Here is a 26,642-nt window from a genome sequence, read left to right on the forward strand (position 1 = left end):
ATTGTTCACCGCCAGAGAACACGGAGCCGGAGAGAGCGCGCAGCAGCGCCGCCACCGCCACCGAGCACAGGTGTCAGCTTGCCAGCGGACGAGGGACAAGAGCGACCGAGCATCTTCAAGGACAAGCATCGTGCCGACACAGCTCATCCAGCAGCGGAGAGAGCCGGCAGCTAACAGCGGACAGGCCCCGAGCGAGAGGGGGAGCTCCGAAGCCGTTCGTATGACACGCCCACATTCACATGCCACCACGCATCGCCGGCGTCTGCTCGACGCAAAGAATTAACCAAGGGTACCAAAACCACGCTCACATACATAAACATACCCGGACTAATAATAAGGATCAAGGAGACAAATCCCCACACGCACCTGAAATACATACCCGGACTGATGATAAGAAGACTAATGACAAGGGTGCGTCAACTATTAGTGATAATGAAGAACCTCGCTGCTCATTGAGTGATATGAATATGGTCGTTTATAAGTACATTAGTCGTTATTTTTCTTTTTAATCGCATCAAAAATTACCAATAGATGAATCAATATAAACTAAACGTTTGAAACCTTCGTTACGAATCTACACGCTCACAGGGAGAATATTGTGTTAAACCTTTCTTTTGATCACATAATATTGCCCACGAATTAATTGAAGCCTTAGCCAAAAGATAAGCATCTTGCCTAACTAGACATACACTGCTGCATACCATTGTTCCAAGGCATTTCGTTAATTATAGAATCTTGCCGATTAATCTATTGACGTGTACTTTTGTCTTCGGGATATAATAATCTTTTTATTGCCTTTCGTATGAATATCGTCGCATGCATGTTTAAGGACTAGTCCCTATCGCCGTATATGCTCGTGTTACTCTGTGGAATTAATCAATTGTTCGGTTGCCCAGTTTGACAACGTAACCATTGATGGTTAAATGTACGGATCAATGAGGGGAACTTCCCCAGTGGTAGTGTTGATAATCCCAAGCATAAGAGTTTGCATATTAGTGTTATGTTTTTGTTAAGAAATTAATATTGCTTAACACAGAAGAGTCTGAGTGGTTCCTTCCTGAGTTCATGCATAATAAACTTAGTTATAAGAACTGTATCCTGCGTTGAGATTTGAATTTGGAGACCTGACATAAACACACTAATATATAATCAGTAAATGTTAGAGCGAGGATAATTGTATTATTCCGATTAATAATACGACCCAAGACAACGAAGCCGAGCTTAATTTAGCATAATTACATCACACCTGGATAACGTCATACAACTCATTGTATTATCCCGATTGATAATACGACCCGAGACAACGAAGCTAAGCATAATTATCATAACTGCTAACATTAGCATAATCGCATACATTTGCATAACTTAATATGATCACCTCCCTCGTTATCATAATTTGTGCGCATATTTACATAAATGAGCATAATTTCCGATGTTTACGCATGTTTTTAATCTTCATTTAATCTTCTTATTTTTATTAATTTTTCAAGATCCAGGTGCACTTTAAGGTCACATGAGGTGTCGAAGGCTCGCTGACAGGTCATGGGACAGACCCAGGTGGCATGGGTTGACTGAGATGACTGATATATGCATCAGCTGTGCCCCCTACCCACACACAAGCTTAATGACACGTCTGCTTTGTAAGGAATGCATCACTGACAAGTGTAATGCATCACATGCAGGGAGCACAGCCAGGTGGCACTCAGTTGCGTCACGCGTGAAGCGTCGCTCCCGTGCATTGCGTGTGGTGCGCATGGTGCGCATGTTGTGTGTGGTGCAAAGCTGGTTCTTAGAGAGCATTAGGACCTGTCTCACCTTGGGGAGAATTTCCTGCAGTGCCTCTTGATCCAGCTCGGCTCCCGGCTGCAGCGTCTGGGGGCAAAGCAGGGATCGGTCATCCTATCTCACGCAGAGAGATCCGTGTGTGGTGTGAGTAGGGATGAGTAATCCTCTCACGCAGAGAGATCCGAGTGTGGTGTGAGCCGGGACAAGTCAGGCACCCCCCCCCACCCCCGTATATCTAGACCAACAGAGACTCCTCAGCCGTGCATTGTGCTGAGCGACAGCCACTGACAGTTGATGTATATATGCTTTTTCCAGAAAATTATATTAAGAGTGATGTTGCCTATTTTGAATGCAATAGTTTTTTTAATATATATCTGGATTTAGCCAAGGAGCACCCCCCCCCCTGCCTCGCCCACACAAAAGACATCTGGAGTAGAGGCCGACCGAAACTGGATTTCTGGTTTCGGCCAAAACCGAAACCAGACAAAAAGTAAAAAATTGACTTTCGGCTGAAACCGAAGCCGAAAGTTTATCTACACTTTTGGCCGCAATTCGGCCGAAACCGAAACCAAAAGTTTAACTACACTTTCGACCGAGACCGAAACAGAAAGGTATATAACCGAAGTTACCGAAGACACAATTTATGAAATATGTCATGATGCAATGCTACTTTAATTAAAAATAAATCTAAAACTAATCATTCAGAGCCTGCAGTAAGAGTCGCTAAATATCAAATCTTTAGGTGTTACTTAATTAGTAATTATATCCAAACAAACGAATGTTGTAGTTAAGAAACAACATTTTTTCCGCATTCTCGCCCAGCAGGTTGCTGCGCCTTGCTTGTGTAATGTAGTAACTCGGCGGGAGACGACTTCACGGGTAGCACACTCTTTATTTCACCAACTTCGTTACACAGGTGACTAACACCCACTTAGCTACTCGGGTGACTAACACCCACTTGGTTACTCGGGTGACTAACACCCACTTGGTTACTCGGGTGACTAACACCCACTTGGTTACTCGGGTGACTAACACCCACTTGGTTACTCGGGTGACTAACACCCACTTAGTTACTCGGGTGACTAACACCCACTTAGCTACTCGGGTGACTAACACCCACTGAGCTACTCGGGTGACTAACACCCACTTAGCTACACGGGTGACTAACACCCACTGAGCTACTCGGGTGACTAACACCCACTTAGCTACACGGGTGGCTAACACCAGCCTACCCCACACGGTTCTCCTGGCTACACCAACACGGGCTCTTACGCCCCATAGCCTCTCGGAACACACCCAGCCAGGGTGTCCCTCTCGACTCTGGGTCCCACAGTCCCGACCCACATGGGTGTCGGACCACGGGTCCCACAGTCTCGCCTCCGAGCCACACAGGGCCCCGGTCCCAACAAGGACAGCGGGACTAGGGGTCTCAGGGCACTACCTCTTCACTCCGTCTTCGATCTTCAACTGGTTAACAACCCCGAGTGCTCTCGCGCGTCACCCTTTATACACCTCCTGCGGACGTCGCTGAGAGCACCCATCCCATTTGACCAATCACTGGGCGCTGGCTACGATCCTGTTTTCCCACAGTGTCAGCGCGCCTCACCACTCACGCCGCGCCGCCCCGTGATCTCTCACTCCCGGCGCGCGCGTCCACACCACGCCCACAACGCGTGCCCAACCCCGCACCGCCCCGTGATCCATCACTGTCGGCGCACGTCAACACCACCACTACACTTGCATCAATCGACTTTAGTGAAGTAATCCCACACTGCATGTTTCAACATTCTTCACGGTGATTAACTGCTCCGTTTATTAATTTGTATTTTCTACTTCACTCAGATTCGTAATTTCGTTATCACTAATTCGCTACGGAACTATTAACTAACTGAATATCAATATTGTCAGACTTTGCATCTTGGTATCAACACGCGTGTAGACTGAAGCGAATGCAACACATAAGCCAAGGCGGGCAGGCGGCTGGGAACAGACAACAGAGGCACTTTGTTGTCGTCCCGCCAAAGAGACTCCACCCACGGATGAAAATGCAGGCTGCCGTCTGTTGACCGGTCGTATATACATTAGCAGACCATGGTTGCGGCTGTAACCTCGCTCCCAAGCTGCTGCTGCTGACGGGTGTGTGTGTTTGCAGCCTATCGCATAGGATTACCTAGCGCCGACTGACCGGCCAATAGGCAGAGTGATAGACGTAGTACTAGCGTTATATTCTAAAAATAGATATTCAGTTGATGACCGAAAGTCAATATCAGTTTCGGCCGAAACTGAAACCAGACCGAAAGTAAAAAAATGACTTTCGGCCGAAACCGAAAGTTAAAAATGTACTTTCGGCCGAAACCAAAAGTACGCAGAAAGAGGCCATTTGCCAACTTTCGGTACCAAAACCGAATTTCGGTCGGCCTCTAATCTAGTTAGTTATTCACAAACTTGGCTTGGAAAGTTGTAAAACTGGATTGACCACCACCTCATGATAATTTGAAACATAGGCTTCAATGTTAACTTGATAGAATGTATTGTTATATTATTATGTAGCTCAGTTTTTTACTACGACTATTTACATGTTTATTAACACCCACCGATCTCTATATAGTGCCAAGAGATCTGGGTTAGACATATACACTTGATAACGAATGATAGAAGTTTTGATCATTTAGAAAATATACAATACGAATTTTTTCAATTCTCTTCGACCAAAATAATGTGTTCCAGGGGTATAAGCAGAGCCTGCACAAACGCTTTTGTCTTCCCAGTGGCTGTCATTACATGCTACAGCAGGAATTAATTTCTAAGGATGAGCCGACCTAAAGAGGGGGAAGGCCGTTTCACAATAAACAAGGCTACAGACACCATACTTAGAAGCAATTAAAAATATCTGCATCCAAAAGACTAAAGATGACCTCCAGAGGAAGGGGGAAGTATGGCCGAGGTGACAATCACTGGCTCAGGATATCCAGGCAGCCAGATAAAAAGGTCCTTGATGTGAAGGACGTAATAAACCATTTAGGATCTTAACTGATTGTTGTTCACATTTACGGTGACTTTCAGACCGCAGTCCACTCACTGGCATTGACTGTGTATCTTGTGTTCTCCACAGGGAATGGATTATTTGTTCTGCTGCGGGTCTCCTACCACCGCTCTCCCATTGACATGTTTCGTTGCTTCTACATACTATTAACATTCCCTCCCTTTGTTAATGCTTCCCCCTACCCCCTCCCTTTGATGCTGCGAATCCTGCATAATGCATGGGCATAATATGACTTTGAACCTCCCCGCCCACCTCCTACCCATTTCCAATAAATATGCTAAATTGTTCTTGATATGCAAATTATTTTGTCAAGGCGCTCTTCTTCCACCTCCAACCCAGCTTATATATACGCTCCAAGCTTGGCAGTGTTTCATTCTTCACCTGAAGACGGCTGCTTGCGTTGTAGCCGAAACGTCAAGAGAATAATTTTATTATGTTTTATTTTATTATTTTTATTGTTTCCATTCTACGTGACTTTACCGAAAGAACCAAGAAGATAAACTAAAACAGACACACAGACACGCATACCCGGACAAACGGTCACAATCAAAAGGAAACCTGCTCCTTTGTGAGAGAAATCAAAAGACCAAAAACTGACCGATGACAAGCGAAGGAGCAAAATCAAAAGAATTTGGATATAAACGACGAAGACAGAACCACCAAACCAGTCTTGCAATGACAAGCTCTGGGGTATGGTCCTCGAAATCAACCATGGGTGTCGAGTCTTGCAGAGGAGAGGGGCTATGTGTTGCTAAGTGTTGAGTTCGGCGCTGGCAGACTGAGTAGCGCTGAAAGTTTTATTCTACCTTCATCCTTATGTTTTGAGTCGCTTGCAGAGTCAAGGACTGTGAGAAGTTGTACTATACTAAGCTATAAAAGTTGTGAGAAGCTAAGAGGTGTGGAAATACATTTTCATATAATATTGTGATCAGATAAGACGGGTGAGAAGTTAAGTGGAGGTTGGAGTTATACACTAATATCGAGAATGCATGAATTGCTGTCCAAGAGACTGCTATTCTGATAAGAGTTTTTATCAGTTTTGGAGAGTGAGGGAGTGAGGAGGCGTGGAGAGTGAGTGAAGAGGTGTGACGAGTAGCACACAGCAGGAGTCCTCCTGAGGGAGGGGGGGCACCAAGGGTGGTCGCGCGAAGCAAGCTGCTCCTGAAAAGCAATGAGGACTGACCAGCAGCACAGCAGCTAACGACTAACCACGAGCGTACTGACTCAGAAGACGAGCACCCTCCAGCAAAGGTCGAGCTCGAGGCACAATCAACCGTGTCTGGTACCACGGGGGGTGCCGCACTGTTGCCCAGCGGATGAGTTGCGAGCGCTATGTGGCGACGTGACCATCGCACACACCACTGCAGACGGAGCCGGACCCATCGATCCCTGCCAGCACGGGCACCGCAGCCAGCTGAGTAGCGTGCCGAATCGACAACCACTCCACTGTGGACGGAGCCTGACCAACGCAGCCGAGAACAAAACGCCGTGTTTTCGACACACACACACGCCGACCCAACGTCCCCTACTGGGGACCTGAAGTATTTTCGGTACAGGGAAACGCCGTATATCAAGCCTGCCCCGTCTCCAGAACAGACCACAGTTAGCCAAGATCGTACGTGGACAAACTCCAAACCATACTACCCGCTATAATTACTGGACCTCGTGGTGACTGCCCTCCAACACACACACAATGCGCATATTGGTACAAATAAGATTGTTCCGCGGGGTTTTGATTCGCAAAGAGTTGCCATTCGAAGGTAGCGTGTTAATTATTAACTGGTCGTGGAGAAGCATTGTTCTGTCCCTTAAGTTGCATGAATACGGTCGTTTAGAAGTATTTGTCATTTGTTTTATTTTCATTACATAATCTTGCCCGCGAATTCATTGATGTGCCACTAGCCATTTAATAAGCATCCATTTTACGAATCTACACACTCGCATGGACACGATTGTTTTGGGTTATTTATTTTAATTGCATAATCTTGTCCATTAATTAATGGATGTACACTAGGCAATTGATTAGCATCTGCGTTACAGATCTGCACACTCGCATGAATACAAATTTTTAGAGATATTTATTTTAATCACATAATCTTACCAATTAATTAATTGATGCCCCCGTTTGACAATGGGCACGTTTCTTTAGCACGTTTCCGTGTGAATATTGTAATTTTTAGGACTTTCCTATCGTCATGTATTGTCGCCTTAATTTTCAGTAAGCCTAATTTTCTATACAGAATACAGCCTCTAGACAACGAAAGAGTCAATAATAATACACTTAACTATACACACACCTATTGATCAAATAAAAACTAACACACATTAATAATACTCCTATATACAAACACACATTTAGAGTATACACCATATAATACATTCTCACATTTAATCACACATACGATTGATGAACATTACACTTACACTCATTTAACATACATTACTTACACAACGTTTAATTATCTATAAATTGCATAATTTCGTAAATTGCATAATTTCGTAAATTGCATAATTTCGTAAATTGCATAATTTCGTAAATTGCATATTCTTTTTATTTCAAATATTTTTCACAATACGTGTGGTGCGGTCAATGGCTGGGGAGGCACTGGCTAGTGTCAGAGCCAGTCACACACTGAGGGGGCGTGGCCTCACGGAGGGGGGCGTATTAGACGTGTCCCCCTCAGTGAGGCAGATGTGATAGCTGCATCCCCTGGTGCTTTTTCATTGCAGTTTCATGACGAGACCAGCGAGCCTAAATATCTGTATACACATACGTGAAATAAGTTACCTGGAGTATGGAAGGCGAGGAAATGAAATGAATGGGTCTACAAACATTACATTGATGACATACTGAGATAGTAACAGGCACGCGATTATTGCCCGCACTCCATCCAGTTACTGAGGGGTTGCGCAATCAGAGGGGAGACTGAGCTCGTCGCTGCCTCACCTCTCGTCTCTTCCTGTATTTGCAGCGGAGTTTCGCAAATTTGGCGATTTTGACTATAAAAATGATTGTAATCGTACAGAAATGACATTTATAACACAGATCAGTGGAAAAATCTTAATATTTTTTTTTAGTAACAGCTATTTTCATTGAAGTATGACAGGTGAGGCTCTGCCTCCCCTGCCTCCCCTGACCGCACGTCACTGCAGCACAGTGATAGGTGAGGTTGTAACAAGGCCCAGCGTTAAGGCGTTTGCGGCTTGAATAAGAGGTTCGAGCTCAACGGCCACCCTGGTTAATACTATGGGTTTATTAAGAATAAGTATAACCCGTAAAAACTAAGTTTTTCACTATAAATCCTTTATATGCATGGCAGCGAACTTAATATAAAGGATTTAAAAATATATTCGCCTGTGGAGGACGCGGGGATCGATCCCACGACCTTTGGCATGGGAAGCGAGGGCGCTACCAACTGCGCTACTCCGCCACGGCCTGTGGAGGAGTTACGCTCTGGGCTCTTACACTCTGACGTTCAGCCAAAGCCATGAATGCGTTCTATTTGAATATATGTAAAATAATTTTTTTTTTGCCTAAAAAGTGTAAAATTTTGGGAATTTTTTTCACGAACAATAATTGTCTGGCACAACGAGTCTGTGTGGAAAATGTCAGCTCGATTGGATCACGGGAAGTAGGTTAAAAAACGACCGAAAGATTTGCACGGTCCTAAGCAAGCAAGCAAGCACGCAAGCAAGCACGCAAGCAAGCGAACTTAATATAAAGGATTTAAAAAATGCACGATGTCTGCTTCATAGTGAAAGAAGCCGTGACGTTATTTGAAAAAAAATAGGTTACATCTGCCAGTGTAAAGGTCCAAATTTGAAAATTCCTAGCAAATTACCTCACTGGGTAAAACCACAATGCTGGTGGCTATGCATGCTGTAAACCAGCACACTGGACAATCCATACCCAAGCACATCGAGGCTTGCATCTCCTGGCTTACCAGGGTATGGCAGTACAGCAATTGGAATAATTGCCACCTGTTACATTTCCACGGATATTCAATGTTACCCACTCTTGACTTTTCTCGCTAATTGGCGCATTACCGTCACAGTTGTGGAGCAGCTGCTGAGTCAGCATTTCTCCTTGATTCTGAAAAAGAAGCTAATAGGTCAGTGGAATTTACCTGGGAAAATAAAAATAGTTTAATTTTATTTATATTTGTTGTGATTTACTTCCTTTTCCTATACTTTGCACTCCTATCGTGTGTTTGTATGGTTTGTTGTTATAACTTTCTGACATACCTCTATACTGGACATCTGTGAAAATTAGCTTAATAGCTCTTCTGACTCCTCCAGTCTATTTTGATTCTGATTAGAAGGTGACATCAACTTATCTGAATAGCTCAGTGTGAGATGCGATGCATCACATTAAGGGGATACATTCAAGGCACAGGCATCATTCACATATGGGCAGTATCTCAATTACGTGTAATTTAGATGTGTCATTTAAATATGTAATCTAAAATAAAATTGTAATTCATATCTAAATTACACACCTCAAAATAGTTGGAAATTTATATAAAAATTATACATGACATGGATAATTGCTTATTTATATCCAAATTACATTTGTCCAGAAATGCGTCAGATGAATTCACTTTTCCCATCTCTGAGGGCATCAGGGTGTAGTGACTTCACCAGTGACTGTGATGGACTTTTGTTCATCTAAGCCGTGCAGCCTTGACCTACACACCAAGCTCCTGTTTGTCAGAATCTGGACTCAGTCCCTCTACCCAGTCACATGCAATGACTCACAGAGACAAGCTACACACAAAACTCTGGTGAGAATCTAGATAGTGTCGCGCTACCTTAGTGGTTCCCAAACTATGGATCGTGACCAAAAATGGGGTCATCTCATCAGAGAATGGGGCAGAATCTGGGCCATTTACAGGAAATACAGCAGTGACACCAACTTGACAGGGTGTCGTGTACACCACAGCAGACCACACTGCTGTAGAAAATGTAATGTTCTGTAAATGTAACTGTAGGGACATCTAATTGTTTAGTCATGGGCAACAAGTGTATTTTGTAAATAAGCTATCAAAACAGTGCAATCCATGAGCATTATGAGATCTCTTTTACCAGTGGCAAAATATAATAGTAGGTTTTTACCCTTTTAACTGGTACAAAACTGACACCTTTATTCAAGGCATCATGTTTGCAATGACCACAACACAAGTAGTCAAAAAAGCAAACAAAAAGAAGCAACTCTGATAAAGATGATAATATGCACTGTCCTTGAAGTTGATTGGCCCACACCCGAGACGGCTTTCTTTAGAGCCTAGTCCCCATTGGTGTAGGGCCAGATGACACCAGAAGGCGTACAACTCAAACACAGTGCAATATCAGAGTATTGAGAGCTCGGGGTAAGCATTTACACTATGAGATCTCTTTTACCAGTGGCAAAATATAATAGTAGGTTTTTACCCTTTTAACTGGTACAAAACTGACACCTTTATTCAAGGCATCATGTTTGCAATGACCAGAACACAAGTAGTCAAAAAAGCAAACAAAAAGAAGCAACTCTGATAAAGATGATAATATACACTGTCCTTGAAGTTGATTGGCCCACACCCGAGACGGCTTTCTTTAGAGCCTAGTCCCCATTGGTGTAGGGCCAGATGACACCAGAAGGCGTACAACTCAAACACAGTGCAATATCAGAGTATTGAGAGCTCGGGGTAAGCATTTACACTATGAGATCTCTTTTACATGAGCATTTTTACATATGTAGTGTCGTAGGTCTCTTCTCCGTCTCTCTCCCTTGTCGAGGTGTGTGTATGCGGGTGGCGTGCGGTGCACACACTCAATCGGAGACGAGGTAGATTCAACTCTGTGGGGTTTGAAGTCAAGGGGAGTGCCAAAACACCAACAATAATTGCTCCAAACCTTCTACGTAGTAACAAGAAAAACAATCCCCTTCTTGGGAACTCTGGCATAGAACCATCCTCACCCTAGCGGGAATGGAACACCTTAGCCACAAACTGAAAGGAACAGATTTGGAATATGAGGACAAATAGTCACCATTTCTGCTGAACCCAGCATGAATACCCAGGCAAACGGGAGACCGGGGTGGGGGATGGACTTCAGACGCAACTACATTCCCGCAAACACTATAATGATCATTGCTCCCAAGGGAAAACAAGTTGGTTAGACCTGGGCATTGCGTTTATGTTACTTTATTTTTGGGTTCTGTTGGATTATATTGTACCCCCTCCCTTTTTACCCTTGCTTATACTTTATTTCTCCTGTTCTCGCGCCAGTTGTAGGCACTCCTAAAACTATCTGTACGGTCACATGCACTTGACTTCTCCCCGCTCTCATCTATTCTGCACCTCACCTATCCTGCACTCAGCAACTCTGCACTCAACAGTTATGCACACAGCAGCTCCACACTCAGCGACTTTGCATACAGCAGCTCCGCACTCAGCGACTCTTTGAACGCTGCATCTCCACCGCTGCCCTCACCTACGATGCCTCATACCCGCTCACCCGTCTGTCCCGGGTGGGGGATTCAGCCAACACCCGCCCGGCGATGGTGTGAGAGTTGAGGTCTCATTGACGGCTTGAGCGGCAACGGCGAGATGTCTTCACTCTTGGTTCTCGGGCAACTCCCCCTCCGCTCATGCACACTCTCCTTATATATCCCTCCTCATTCCGAGTCCTCACGTGGTCCCCCTCAAGCCGCCACCAGCCCGGCGCCTTGCCCTTATCATTACCCCCATCTCCCGTCTCCCCGACTCCAACTTCTGGGCACAAGGTAACCACCTGTTCACCCTCGTTTGCACCTGCTTCTCCCCTTAATTACTGGCGGTTTGTTGGTGCAAACCTCATGTTGCAACGCACACATCTGTTCGACCTCAGTTGCACCCGCATAACAGCGCACACCACGTATATCTGTCCTCTGCATATGTATCGTTGCCCGTGGTGGTGGGGTGGTAGCCTCAACCATCCCCATTTAGTCCCTGACCCAAAAACGTAAAACCCTGGAACGCTGTGCGATTGTTCACCATGTATACCTCTCGGAGGACTATTTGGTTGGGTTCTTGATAAAACAAAAATTAATACTGGTAGGAACCTTCCGGTTACACCAGCCCACAGGGGATTATTGTGTCTGTCCGTCGTGCAGGGAGGGGCTGGGTGAGAAGGGAGGGGCTGGGTGGTTGGGGAGGGGAGGGTGGGGAGGGGCTGGGTGGGGAGGGTGGGGCTGGGTGGGGAGGGTGGGGAGGGGCTGGGTGGGGAGGGTGGGGCTGGGTGGGGGGTGGGAGGGGTGGGGCTGGGTGGGGAGGGGCTGGTCACCCCGTGGTGCCCTTCAAAAACTAAACGTTTAACCTACTCACGCCGGCTTGTGCCCGCCCTCACAGTCGGGCATATTTGCGAAATACACCATGCCGCTGTTGACCCTGGCCATTGACCGAGTAACCCAACGTTCCTAGCAGCTCCCTCCGCTGGAATGTGTTATTGATATTTAGACAATTCCTTTAACATTATATCTAAAGTCATTCTTCATCTGTGTCTATTATATTATAATGTTCACACCAGTGTTTTGCCACCCTGCATGACACCAAGTCTTGCCTTGTTGTCACTGAGTCATTTATACTTCCCCAGGGCTCTATTGTGGAAGAGACTCCGCGTCTCTCAAGGCTCTCCCCTGGCTGAGCCCAACGTTGGACCCATAGAGCATTACCATGCAGTCCACGCCATCGCGCACCAGGCCTCACCTTCCTGCGGATGCCGGCTGTGATGGAGATCATGGTGAGAGTCTCCACCAGCCTCTTGGATGAGTATAAGATGTTCTCCAGCAATGTGAAGTCATTGTATGAGGGCCGGTTCACCATGTCCGTCAGCAGGGAGATGGCTCCTGCACACCATGAGCATACATTACTAAATAACTGTAATAATACAGCATAGTGTTTAAGCAAAATGTGCCACATTTTACATGTGAAAATGAGCAAATACAACCAATCAGAAAAAAAGTTAAATTAGCTGAGATGTAGAAGGCAACGTGAGATGTTCTGTACAGTCATTGGGCCACTGATTGCTAAAAAAAAGAGATGCATAACATTTTTACACGTAATAAAACAACCCTATCCCCGTTTGCATTGAGTGATTAAGATTTGTTGTTTTGCATATCGAGTGCATCTGGGCTTTTTGGTATTTGTTTTTAATTGTGTTTTGACTGTACAACAGCGAATACGTATTGTGCAGATTGCATTGTGATTGCTCAACAGCCTCTACAGCGGCAAATGCACTAACACTGTACACTTGCAGCTTGTTTATTTGTGTGCACATTGTGCTTTGCGAGTGTGTTGACAGTATTGGAAATCACGAGGAAAATAAAGCCCAGCAAGAATCATCATGCTTCAGCATGCAGAACTTTGCAATGCAAACATGCATGTCCTTCAGTTCACCATGCTTAATCATCTTTGTTATTAACCCAACACTGCCATAGTTACAGTGTTACTTACTACATGAGAGCAGCAGCAGGCACAGATGGCGGATGATTCCTGTACATCAGCTGAGCAGTGCACACTTCCCTTCAGTCTGATTCCCACCTTTCTCTGTTTTCATTTTCCCACTGTTCATGTTCAACACTTTGTTTGACCAACAAAAATTGGTGATGGGTGTATTAACCATACTACAATGTGTTGTCTGCTACACAGTAAACACTAAAAATCACGTGATGCTAAAGATCATGTGATGCCTTTTGCAAGACAAGTCATTGTGTGCCGCCGTCATGGTTCAGATTTGAAAACCTACCCACCAAATACTGAACTTTGATTATTTGGATCATACACAGCAACTCGACTGTGGTAGCCTGATCGACTGAGCAAAATGAACCGAATGGCTCCCTCTCGTTAATAACCTTTCTGATGTTCTGATGTAGACCAAATATTTAACACCACTCATTTACATTTATCTAATATTTAATACATTTAAACTTTTTTTTCCAGGAGGGTTCTGCCAAGTTTTTGCAAAAGGGGTAGATGGTGCGAAGTGTAATGTACATTTTCAGGAAAAAATTCAGCAATGGGAAATTTGACCTATACCAGTCACCCTGCATGTTTTTTTTCTCTATAGGAGGAGAACCTGCAGGATACCAATGCAGAACAGGGGAGACCAGCAAGGCACCCGAGTCGTGAATCGAACCCAGGCTCTACTTGCTGTGAGACGCACGTGTTACGACTGTGTCACCCTACCGCCAATCCTTGATGTATAAACTGATTGCATAAAAGTAATTGTTTAGCCTTGTAGTGAAAAGGAACGCAACATTGTCCTTAGTTTTAACTTAAGACAATCTTTCTACATTTGCACTCTACATATTTACACACATCTTACCGAATGTGTCGTGACACATTTATTCTAACTTGTGATGTCATGCTAATGACATGCTTATCTTGCACTGCTTTAAACATGATCTCCTCCAAACATGACCTAATCACAGCTCTCCAGTCCAACGCCCATCCGCTCACCCTTTGCGTTACAGATGATGTCCAGGTCCTGCTCAGTGGTGATCAAGGCCAGGGCAGACAGAGCAGAGAGCTTGCAGGGTGCGTCGGGCACGTCCAGGTAGCAGGCCAGCACGTCCGCCGCCAGCTCTTGATGGAAGCACGACTTCAGCTCCACCTCCTCGCTCAGGTTTGCCAGAGTTGTAACAGCAAACCTCAGCGTGTTGCGGGATTCCTTGAGAAGATATCAGCAAAACAAATGGGTTTCACAAAAATTACCGCACAGTGTAACATGAGCCTGACATTAAACATGTCAGTGAAATAACACATTCTAATGATATTTGTAATTTTCGATACACTGTACTGTTGCTTCATGTCTGCACTGTTGCTTCATGTCTGTACCGATTTTTCATGTATATATGGCGACTTCATGTCTCTGTTGCTCCTTTGTGCCTGTGCTACTTCTTCATGTAAATATGGCTCCTTCACGTCTGTACTGCTACTTCATGTCTATACTGCCCCTTCAAGTATGTTCTGCTGCTTCATACCCGTTCTGCTGCTTGCCCGTGTCGTGGCTGCTTAGCCCTCTCTATCCGGCCAAACAGAAAGTGATTGTGCATTAAGTGGCTGTGTACATGGCCTCAAGGTGCACATAGCCTGGCACAAGCTTCGTGGTGACGTCACCACCACTTAGTGGCCAATGGCGGTTGTTGTTGTGTACATGGCTACACGACCGACCCAATGCAGCATTGCCTGCCAGAGGATCTCGCTCATGGGACTGTTTCCAAATCTTTCAAACATCTGTGAGTTCATAAAGTCTAGTTTGGTTAACCCCAGGATCGATCGTAAGCAGGCCAGCCTGAATGTTTCCAACCAGCGCAGAATAGAGAAGAGAGTGCATAACTGGGGCCAAGAACACCTGGAGCTTTGTATGGCACTATATGCAAGGTAGTTGCCACAGCGTTGTGTAGCTAATGAAAAGAGAATTCTGCTACATTTATTCAGTCAGACCTTCGCTACTAAACTGGAGTTAGCCATAAGCACACTGCCCAGGTATGGAAACTTCTCCACTATCTCCAAAATTTCGCTATCACTCATGGGTAATTGACTGGGTGGAGTATTTGATGATACAGAATACCCAGGCAGATACTATGTTTTTGTGAAACTGATGTTAAGGCTTCATCTCTTAGTGGCATGCTCCAGGTTCAGCTATTTCATGTCTATACTGCCCTTTATGTCTGCACTGCTGCTTGATATGTGTTCTACTTTTCATCTGTGCTATCTCTCATGTCTGTACTGCTGCTTGTACTGCTCTGCTCTCTCCCATGTTCATCTCTCTCGTTGTGCCCTTCTTGGTAATGGAATAAAACAAAGATGATACTCGGTGTTGTGTAGATATGTCTGAGGCAATAACTGGGTTATCACAGGGCTAGTAAAAACACAAGACAATGCCTGGGTTATTACTGGGCTAGTTCACACACTAGCACCAGGCGGCTGTATGGACATGCCTTAGAAAATCCCTGGGTTATCACTGGGCGAGTATACAGACAAGCATCGGGCTGCTGTGTGGACATGACAAAGACAATCCCTGGTGTATCACTGGGCTATGACACACACTAGCACCGCAATGCTGTGCGAGTAGCTACTCAACATATGCACTGCTTGTACCGAGGCCAATACCAGTCAGCAGTAGCCATCTTGGGAAAGTAGGAGAATATAGTTATAGGCTCCTACCCAGATCAGCACCTGACTAAACTTGGCCAGTACTCGATTCAGAAGCAGAATTGAGCTTCTGCCCATGCTGCTATCGAGCTGCTATTGAGTCAATGCATCAGATAGAAGAAGTGTAACGACATAAATGAGCCGATCTATGGCGACAGTGGGTGTACTATACATAGGGGCTCACTATAGGGCAGATTTCCGGATGTCACAGAGGTCGGCTCAGGACATGACAGTCTGAGTGAACCCGTGAGAGCACGTGATTGGACGAGGGGGCACGGGGGCCCCCAGAAAGGGGTGAGCGGGCCACGTGATGTGGACCCAGAGCCTCCGCGAAGGATCGAGAAGGGGGGCATGTCTAGGGGCGGAACCCGGTCACACCACAGGAGATATAAGCCGAGTCCCGAGAGGGAGCGCGGCTGTTCGATCCGGGAATGAAGCCACCTTCTTCGATCCTCGCTCTTCAGTCTCCATACACGACGATCCGACGGTGTGTCGGCTGTTCTGGTTCAACCATATAGAGATGCCGTTCAAGTGGTTAGGTGGTTAAAAATGGTGGCCACCACCTTACGTAGTTAACCCATAATGTACATAGTTACCCGAAATGTACATAGTTAACCTTGGACCGTTGAGCAGTGTTGGTTGTGTTTGTGAATAAATGTGTTGCCTCCAAGTCTTGGTGTGCGCCTGATTAGAACCCACTACAGAAGTACTAAAGCTAGTACCTGGAACAATATGCAGCTAGTATATGGCTGGCACCCAAGTTTGTACTCGGCTCCAATGGAGCTAATATCCATTTCGTGCTGTGTTTGCGTTATAGTTGTGGGCCAGCACTGGGGATTGTGCACAAGCAGGAGTGAACATACTTGGCCACATGAGCTGCTGCCAATCCGATGCTCTCTGCATCTCTGTATCACACATTATTTCTCCGTTTATTTCTGTCTGAGTCTCTCTGTGCCTCTATCTCCACACCCCTCCATGTCTGTTTCACTCTGTGTTTGTGGGTTTTGTCTCTTTGGTATGAGTCTCCACAAGTCCCCCACCAATGCTCCAAAATTAGATTTAAAACCAATCTCTGCCTTAGATATCACTGATACGCGCACTACATTAAAAACCTCATTCTTGGATGGTGCTGATTATCTTCCTGTCTTTGCCCTGCATGTGTGGATAACCATATTTCTGAACTCATCTCTCATATTTTTAACCTCTCCAACTGCTTCAAAAAGCACTGATGATCCAAACAACTACCAACTCATTCAGTTCTTATCCCCCGTGATAAAATCTTCGAAGGGCTACTAAAAATACAAATTACTCATTTGATCCAAAATAATAACTTATCTACCCCAAGCAATCAGCCTATAGAGAAAAGGTCAGCACAACCTGAGTGGTGCTAGACACTTTTGATCTTATCTTCAACAGCCTGGATAATAATAAACATCTCTGTGTCATCTTTTTTCTTGACTTTTCTAAAGCATTTGGTACAGGTGACACATTATTACATGGTAAACTTGTTCAAGAGCTACCTCTCAGGCCACACAGGTAATCTCACTAAACAGCCTTTCCTCGAACAAAACCCCTATCACCAAAGGTGTCCCTCAGGGCTCCATACTCGGTGCTCTCAACAATTTAGGAGACTCACTGATCCACTCCAACCTAAATCTGTTTTCTGATGACACTGCTGTGGTGGTGTATAGCAAATCTGAGGATTAGCTGTATACTAAGCTGCAACAATCTTTGACTTTCGCCAAATGCAACTAAATGATCTAAAACTTTTTTCTGAATGACAGCAAGACAAAACTTATAGTGCTCTCTTGAAAATAATGAATAGAACCCCCTCCCCACTACCACATTTATGGCGTATGACTCAACAAATTGAACTTGTTGATTAGTTTAAATATCGAGGTGTCATTCTTATTCACAAGCTATTTTTCTCTGTACATGTTGATCATGTTTGGAAAAAAATAAAGATAAAAATTGCCTTCCTGTACGTAAATAAACTTTGCATTCAAGCCTGACTACAATTTGATATTGTTAGAGTTACTATACTTTCCATATTGAACGACTGTGATGTTATTTACAGACTTGGCATAGGCACAGCGCTAAAAAAACGTTGGTCCATTGTACCACATACACTCGCATACACACTCATTCTCTCACTCTCACACACTCTCACCGGCACACTTTCTCACACCAACTTAATCAAACATTACCACACTCTCTCAAACTCGAACTCTCTCACTCGCAGACTCAGGCTCACCCCCCCCCCCCCCCGCGTGACTCACAAAGCGCAGCACGAGGCCCTGGCAGGCGTGGTGCTTGAGCAGGCTCAGCAGGAACTTGAGGCCTCCACAGTCCACGAATGTCTTCTCTGCAATCAGAGAGAGAGAAAATAATCACTCAGAAATCCCTACACTCAACCCAATACATGAACTACAATACCCATACACGCACCACGGTACTCATACATGTGTAGCGCCGTAGATGGGCCACACATACCTGCAGTAGTTGACAGGGCCCATCAAGGGCAGCGGTACCTCGTACCAGCAGGGAAGTCGCTGCATTGCCCAACCCAAAAACAGGAGGGGCTGTGGGGTGTCCTGAGATCCCCCACTGCCCCTTCCCAACGGGAGGGGTCTGCGGGGTGTTCCAGGATCCCCCGGGACCCCGCCCCTTCGTGGAGGTGTATAAAAGCGGACCTCTTCAGAGGTTCAGGGCCAGTCCAAGACAGAAGCCAAAAGACCAACCAGCCTAGGACCCTGGGACCCCTAGCCCTGCTGACCTTGTAAGGGCCGAGGCTCTGTGTGGGCCAGTGGCAAGACCCTAGGACTCCTGGCCTGACGTCCTTGTAAGGGCCAGGTCCGAGGAAGCCAGTGGTTGAGACCCGTACCTTGGCTGAGTCGGGTCCCTTAGGTAATTCATAGCCGGAGGACCTGAGAGCGTAGCCGGTGTCAGGCACGTTAGACGTTGGCTGTGTTCCTAGTCTGTATACGAAGGTCGCCTCTACAAGTGTCTCCAGAACTCACTACACATGCACCACGATACCACTACACATACAATGATACCACTACACACACCACGATACCCTTAAATGCACCACAATACCCCTACACAGAGCACGATACCCTTACACGCATTGCAACATAGACAGTCCCTGGGTTACGGAAGGGTTGGGTTCCTGAGATCGATCCGTATGTCAGAAATTGATAAATATCCCCCCAAAATGAACGATAAAATCCCATAGCCGGAAATCCTTGTGAATGATGAATAATTGTATTGATAGACGAGGAGGAAGGAGAGGAGACAAGCATTACAATTGTAGTGACATAGAATTGGTCACTAAGCAGCATAGCGCTGGCTGCTGGCAGGTAAGGGGATCTGCAGATTGTAGTAGCCCTGACTGACAGCAGGCCACGTGATAGACTCAAGAGGGATCTAGGGGAAAGGTTATGGAAGGGTCATATCGAGAGCCAGCTAGTAGGTTCTAGAAGGGGGGCGTGGCCGGGGCGGAGCGAGGCCATGCTGAGAGTATAAGAAGGGCCCCAAAAGGGGACCTCCGGGCTGTAGTCTGGAGTGGGATTCCTGTCGTTGCTGCTGAAGATCATCACCATCAACGCTGTCGTCTAGCCGCCTTCGTCGCTGTCATGGTCACTTGATAAATTACGCTACTAGGTGATAGTTGTCTGTCTTAATACAGCACCATAAAGTCAGATGGCTAGTGTTGTGTGTAGGATAGCAACCAGTGTAGAGTTGCGTATAAGCGAGTGGCAGCAGAGTGTGTAACCATATAGGGTGTGTATTGTATAAAGTGTGCTCGGTGTTAATTAAATAACTGCCTCCAAGAACGTATGTCTCCAAATCAGTCACTACATGATCATCGGGGTCAACATCAGCAGTCATAGGCTCTAAAGGCAGGGCTGTAGAGGGAGCTGCCGCCAACCCTGCGTTTTCGCGTCACTCTGCGGTATTCATCCCCTGACTCACCTCGCTGGACGACTTGTGCTTACGTAACTAGTGCAAACATTTCCGCAAATTGAAATGTTTTTTTTACATGATTTATGGGAGCATTTCCATAAGGTCGGATTTATGTAAGTCTGATCTTCCGCAACCTGGGGACTGCCTGTACTCCTAAATACAACAATCGTCATTGACCACTCAGTGGCGGTGACGTCACCTCGGCGCTTGCACAAGGCCATGTGCCCGTTAAGGCCACGTGAAGTATTGAGCGCCCACTGGCAGGAGGTCACGGGACAGTCCCAAGTGCCATGGGTTGACTGACTGAGATAACTGGCCGATGCACCACCTGTGCCCGCTACTGTGTCAACTTGTTTTGTTTTAGCTGCGAGGCCCTCCACTCATTGTTGTGAGCGTTGCTCTTTTGCCCTCCGTTGTTGCTGAAGGGTGACTGCCTCCAACTGCCCAGTAGCATCCTTAACGAGCCTCCTCCACAGAGGCCGATCTTGACACTGCTGGTACCAGTCATCGCCAAGCCCACCCAGCTCCACATCCTTTTGTACCACATCACTCCATCTCTTCTCTAGCCTGTGCCACACCCAATTAGCCCCCTATATCCAGCTGATCAAAAGCTGTTTAGGCATGCGGTGGCTGGGCATGCGGGCTACATGAAACAGCCAATGCAGCCTTGCTGGAGGAGCTCACCGATGGGACAGATCTTTCAAGGATATGTGAGTTCCACACCCAATCCAGCCTGATTAAACCCAGGATGGATCATAGGCTAGCCAGCCTAAATGTTTCTAACTGGCGAAGATGTTCCATTAGGGGGGGTCTATGTTTTGCAAGCATAGATAAGGGAGGGCATTACCATGGCCGAGAAGACCCCACGCTTTGTGTGGAGCGACAGACCAGGTAGCTTCCACACAGTGTTACACAGCCGATTAAAAGATAAAGCCGCTGGACTGATTCGGAGTGATATCACTGCTGTCAAACCAGAGCTGGTCATGAGCATACTGCACATGTATAGAAAACTCTCCACTTACACCACAACTGCTCCACCAATGGGGAGTTGAGGGGGTGGAGTGTTTAATGGCACAAACTACCCAGGCAGGTACTTAGTTTTGGTGAGGCTAATGGTAATACCCCACCTCTTAGTGGCACATTCCAGGTTCAGCAGCAGCACCTCTAACTCCTCCTCTGAATAAGCACCAATCACCAGATCATCAACATACATAACATGGCAGACAAATAGGGTGCCATCCCCTGACCACACCCAGGCATGCATCAGCCTCCCATTGTATCTCTCCAGATGGAGATTCCTCCAGTACAGCCATAGAAGGCGTCATGAATTATGTGGTCGAAAAATATGTTAAATAATGTGGGAGCCAGAAGACATCACTGTCGCACCCGAAGGTGAACAGGGAATGGCTCTGAGTCCGGACCACGTAGTTTTACCTAGGCCTGCCCACCATCATTAAGGTTCTTAATGATTATGAGCAGAGAGTCAGGGACCAGAGCCCAGGTCTTTTGATGGTAAGATAAACCTTGACTAGGTAAAAAAAAGCAGAGATGTAAGTCATGTTGGAATTCCCTACACCTCTGCTGTAGCAGGCGGACAGAAAATATGGCATCTGTGCAAAACCGCCTTGGCCTGAAACCACATTGGGGCACCACAAGCCTCTCCTCAGCATGCCTGGCAAGGTGATGCTGAATAATCCTTGCCAGGACCTTTCCTGGCATGCTGAGGATGGAGATGCCCCTGTAGTTGTTAATCTGTGCAGTCCTCCTTCATAAAAGAAGGGGACCACTAGGGCATCCTTCCAATCCTGCGGAACCCGTCCAGTGGTTATGATGTAATTTAGGGCAGTCTGTGAGATCATCTCTGACCGGTGTTTTCCTGGTCTCAGACTATGGATTGATGTCCGTACTGCCTCAAGAGATGGTAATTCAGCCATCCAATCACACACACTAATACACACACACAATATCCATAAATGCACCACGATATTCCGACACACACCATGATACCCCTACACACTAAAATACTCCTATATACACGCACATACACATGATACCGCTACACACACCACTATACTCCTACACATGCAGCGCTATCCCCTAAACACACCACAATACCAGAAACAACAACCAGCATTTTCCACGAAGCAGTGGTGCCAACACCATAGCGCTTGTGCCAGGCGAGGTGCACCTTGAGGCCACATGAAGTGTGGAAGGTTCAGTGGCTAGAGGTCAAGGGACACACCAAATTATCATGGATTGACTCACTGAAATGACCGACAGATGCCCTATCTGTGCTCCCCACTGTGTCAACTGGCTGCGTTTTTAGTGGAGTGCCAGGTGGCTCGTTGTTGTGAGTGAGCAATAGCATCCTTCATAAGCCTCCTCCACAGATGGCCATCTTTGACATCGGCAAATCCAATCAGCCCCACATCCTTCTGTATCTCATCAGCCCAACTCCTCTGCAGCCCATGCCGTGCTCATTTAGTCCCCTCTATCCAGCCAAATAGAAAAAGCTTGCACATGCACTGGCTACGCATGAAGGTCACATGACCCAGCCAATGTAGATTCCAAGAACACAGGATGAGATGTTACTATCCTTTGTGCAAGCACTTCCAAGAGTTCATGAACAGTGAGCCTGGTGAAAATTGGGGAGCGCATCGTCAGTAGTGTACCTTTGGTTCCTAGGGTGTTTCGGCCTTTCACACTATACACCCTCCCCAAAGGCGGCCAGCGACAGGGTGATCAATCCTACGCTTGCGTCCCATTCCCAATTAGTCATAGGAGTTGCCTTGTTGTTGATAGCCAAATCCCATGGGACTATGCATGGCAGGGGCGTCCTCCTCCCTGAGTCAAGCATTGTTGACCGCATACCTCCTGGCCCTCTCACTTCGGGGCCCAGCTGGGGTCTTTCCTCTTCATCCAGAGCCACTGACTGCTGCCTTCTGCCGCCTCCGATACAGCTCTGATTGCCGAACGCTGGCTCTGGCCCTTAATTCCCAGGTCTCTAAGCAGTCTGGTTGTAGATGTTGCCACAAAACCTCTGCAGCCCACCTCCACTGGTCAGACTTCTGTGTTCCAGCCATGATGCCGTGCTTCGGCAGCTAGATCGGCATAGCGCAGATGTTTTTGCTCATAAGCCTCATCTACTGAGTCCTCCCAGGGTACTGTGAGCTCAATGATGAAGACCTTCTTGAGCGAACGGGACCAGAGCTCCATGTCAGGTCTTAGGGTGGTGGTTGCGATCTCCTGAGGAAACACAAGTTGCCGGCCAATGTCAGCTAGCATTTTCCAGTCGCGGGCCAAGCGCAGCTGGTCTCGCTCTAATGGTGTAGAGCCGCTCTTCGGTGGTTTAGCCCCTTCGTGGACAAAGGTCGTCCGTAAGGGGTGTGTTGCTGCTGGGGGTGGTAGGGAGTTGGTGGCAGCTCGCTTGTCCTCCAGGGCGGATGCAAGGTTTTTAAGGACTTGGTTGTGACGCCAAGTGTAGCGTCCTTGGGTGAGGCTTATTTTACACCCTGTGAGAATGTGCCTGAGGTTGGCTGGCATGGAACAGAGGGCACAGTCCGGATCTTCACCATACCATTGGTGAAGATTAACTGGTGTTGGATGGACGTCATATGTTGCTCTGATGGAAAAGCTCAACCGCCTCGCTTCCATGGCCCACAGATCCTTCCAGCTGATCTTCCTCTTCTCCACACTGTCCCATCGAGTCCACTGTCCCTGTTTGGCAAGAGAGACTGCCTTGGCCCACCTTGCAGCCTCCTCCTGATGGCGTACTTCCTGCACTACCATCTTTCGCCGCTCTGGTGCAGTCGCCTTACTCCAAGCAGCGCGGCTAGTTAGCCCAAGGCCTCCTCTCCCTTGCTGAACATGACCCACAATGTCAGCATGTCTGAGGGCTGCTGTTGCCTCCTGGACTGCTTTTCCTGGCATCCATGTGCACCCAGTTGCCAAGGTCGGCACGTTGTTGCTCACCACTGGGTCTCGAGATTCATTCAGTGTCATCTGGAGCCTGGTTTTTGCACACTTGAATTCCTCTGTTAGACTGGTGAGGGGCAGCTTGAGGACACCATCTCCATAGAGGCCTATGGTGGTAAGGCATCGTGGAACTCCGAGCCACTTCTTTAAGTAGCTCGTGACTCCTCTTTCCATCTTCTCCACTGTTGAGATTGGAACCTCATACACTGCTAGGGGCCACAACACCCGGGGTAGGAGACCAAACTGCAGACACCAGGCCTTTAACTTTCCAGGTAGCTGGGTGTTGTCGATGGACTGTAGGCTACTACTGATGTCTTTGCGCAGCTGTTGCACCTGGTCTTTGTCCTTCAGGCTTGCATCATACCACCTTCCAAGGCTTTTTACCGGCTGCTCAGACACTGTTGGGATTTGGTCATCTCCGATGAAGAATTTCAGGTCACAGAGTACTCCCTTCACAATCGAGATGCTGCGTGACTTGGATGGTTTAATCTTCATACGTGCCCAGCTGATGTTCTCCTCGAGTTTTCTGAGCAGTCTCCTGGTGCATGGGACAGTGGTGGTCAATGTTGTAATGTCGTCCATGTAGGCTCTGAGTGGAGGGAGGCGAAAACCAAAGTCGACTTGCAGTCCACCAGCAACCCATTTTGAGGATCTGATGATAACCTCCATTGCCATTATGAATGCCAATGGAGAAATGGTACATCCCGCCATTATACCTACATTCAGGCATTGCCATGAGGTGGTGAACTCTGAGGTGGTGAAGCAGAACTGCAGATCCTGAAAGTACGACTTCACCAGGGTTGTGATGGTGTCCGGTATGTGGAAAAATCTGAAGGCAGACCACAGGAGTTCATGGGGCACAGAGCCAAATGCATTGGCGAGGTCGAGGAAGACTACATGGAGGTCCCTTTTCTCCACCTTGGCCATTTGGATCTGGTGCCAGATCATGCTGGAATGTTCCAAGCAGCCAGAGAACCCTGATATTCCTGCCTTCTGTACAGATGTGTAGTAAGTTCCAGGGAGACTGACGACGGAGTCGAGGCACACTCTTTTATTAAACCCAAGGACAGTACAACACTTGAAGGGGTAACGGCCCCTTCACCCGTACTAGATGGGAAAACACCCCTAGCACTAATTCCCCTGTCCTGTTCCCAGTCCTCCTCTAATAGTGCTACGGGAGGCTATCTGATCCGGCCCTGGTAAAGCACGGATCCCGGCACCCAGCTAAGCCGGCCTTGCTCTTACAAGAGCAGAGGTCCGGAAGCTCTTGGGGCCACGCCGCTGGCTTGCCCAAGCTCGGCCCTGACAAGGGCAGCGAGACAGGGGAGTCCCAGGGCCTATTCTGCAGGTCTTCAGACTTCACTGGTAAGCTTCTCCTAAAACTGGCCCCGAGCTCTCTGGCTCCCCACCTTTTATAGGTATTCCCTCCGAGGGGCGGGGTTATAGGGGATCACAGAGCCCCCATAGCCCCCCAGTGGTTAACGGATGCGGACGTGGATGTAGACACCCGTGTGTGGGCGCAGACACCCTGTGTTTTCTGTCTGCCCTTCTTCCCGTAATAACCCCTACAGATGTATCGACGTACGCATTCCTTTGCAGGTACTCGGCCATCCTCTTGGCAATGACCCTATGGAAGATTTTACCCTCGACATTCAGTAAGGAGATTGGGCAGAATTGGCTGATGTTCACTGCATCCTTCTCCTTAGGGATCAGGACCCCGCCTGCCCTACGCCACACTTTGGGTATTATCTTCTTTTGCCAAGCTGTTCTCATAAGCCTCCAGAGGAACCTCAGGACGTCTGGTGCGTTCTTATACACTTTGTACGGGACTCCATTTGGCCCCGGGGCTGATGCTGTTCTTGCCCGTCGAACTGTGTTTTCCACCTCTTTCCATGTCGGAGTAAAATCCTCTGGCCTCACCTGCCAGAGGATTTCACTGATTATGTCTAGATATTTAAAACATCTGTGAGCTAATCACAACATCCAGTATGGTTCAACCCAGGATGGACTCTAAGCAGGCCAGCCTGAATGTTTAAAACCAGTGCAGGTGTTCCTTCAAAGGGGCCTACGTATTCCAAGTGTAGTGGCATAGAATTATATTCATGTAGCAGCATCGCGCTGGCTGCTGTCAGGGAAGGGTATCTCTGGCTTCGGCAGCCCTAACGTCAGCATGCCATGTTATACACTAGAGGGGGATCTAGGGGAAAAGTCACAGAAGGGGCGCATCAAGAACCCGCTGGTAGGTTGTACAAAGGGGGCGTGGCCGGGAGCGGAGCCAGGCTATGCTGATAGGAAAGAAGGGCCCCTGTAGGGGACCTCGTGGCTGTCGTATGGAGTGGGATCCCCATCATGCTGCTGAAGTCTTCACCATTCTTCTCGTCGTTCTCCACCATTCTTCTCGTTGTCTTCACCATCCTTCTTGTCGTCGTCTCCATCTTCCCCATCTTGGGGCATCACCAGTCAGGCAGCCTACCAACTGTCCTGACTGAGTAACGTCGCCGACCATAGACGGACTTATTGTAGAGTGTTAACCCCGATGGTGCTTGTTAATAAAGTAGTACCTTCAACTCTTAGTGTCTCCGAGTTAGTCACCACACAAGCATAGAGAAGGCAGTGCATAACTATGGCGAAGACCTGGATCTTTTTATGTAGCGATACGCAAGGTTGCTTCCAAACAGCATAATGCAATTGATGAA

General features: G+C 47.1%; 1 protein-coding gene across 1 annotated transcript in view; it reads right to left on the minus strand.

Annotated features, from left to right (window-relative positions):
- LOC144736793 (uncharacterized) overlaps positions 1–26,642 on the minus strand; it is an 870,278-nt gene that overhangs the window by 784,970 nt on the left and 58,666 nt on the right. The window contains exons 6-9 of the mRNA XM_078619432.1: positions 18,282–18,367; positions 14,305–14,515; positions 12,553–12,692; positions 1,816–1,872 (exon numbers count right to left, since the gene is read on the minus strand). Coding sequence (XP_078475558.1) covers positions 1,816–1,872; positions 12,553–12,692; positions 14,305–14,515; positions 18,282–18,367 — 494 coding nt within the window. The remainder of the gene's footprint in view (positions 1–1,815; positions 1,873–12,552; positions 12,693–14,304; positions 14,516–18,281; positions 18,368–26,642) is intronic.

This window comes from Lampetra planeri, chromosome 3 (assembly GCF_965212315.1).
Source record: "Lampetra planeri chromosome 3, kcLamPlan1.2.h2, whole genome shotgun sequence".
NCBI classification, from domain to species: domain Eukaryota; kingdom Metazoa; phylum Chordata; class Hyperoartia; order Petromyzontiformes; family Petromyzontidae; genus Lampetra; species Lampetra planeri.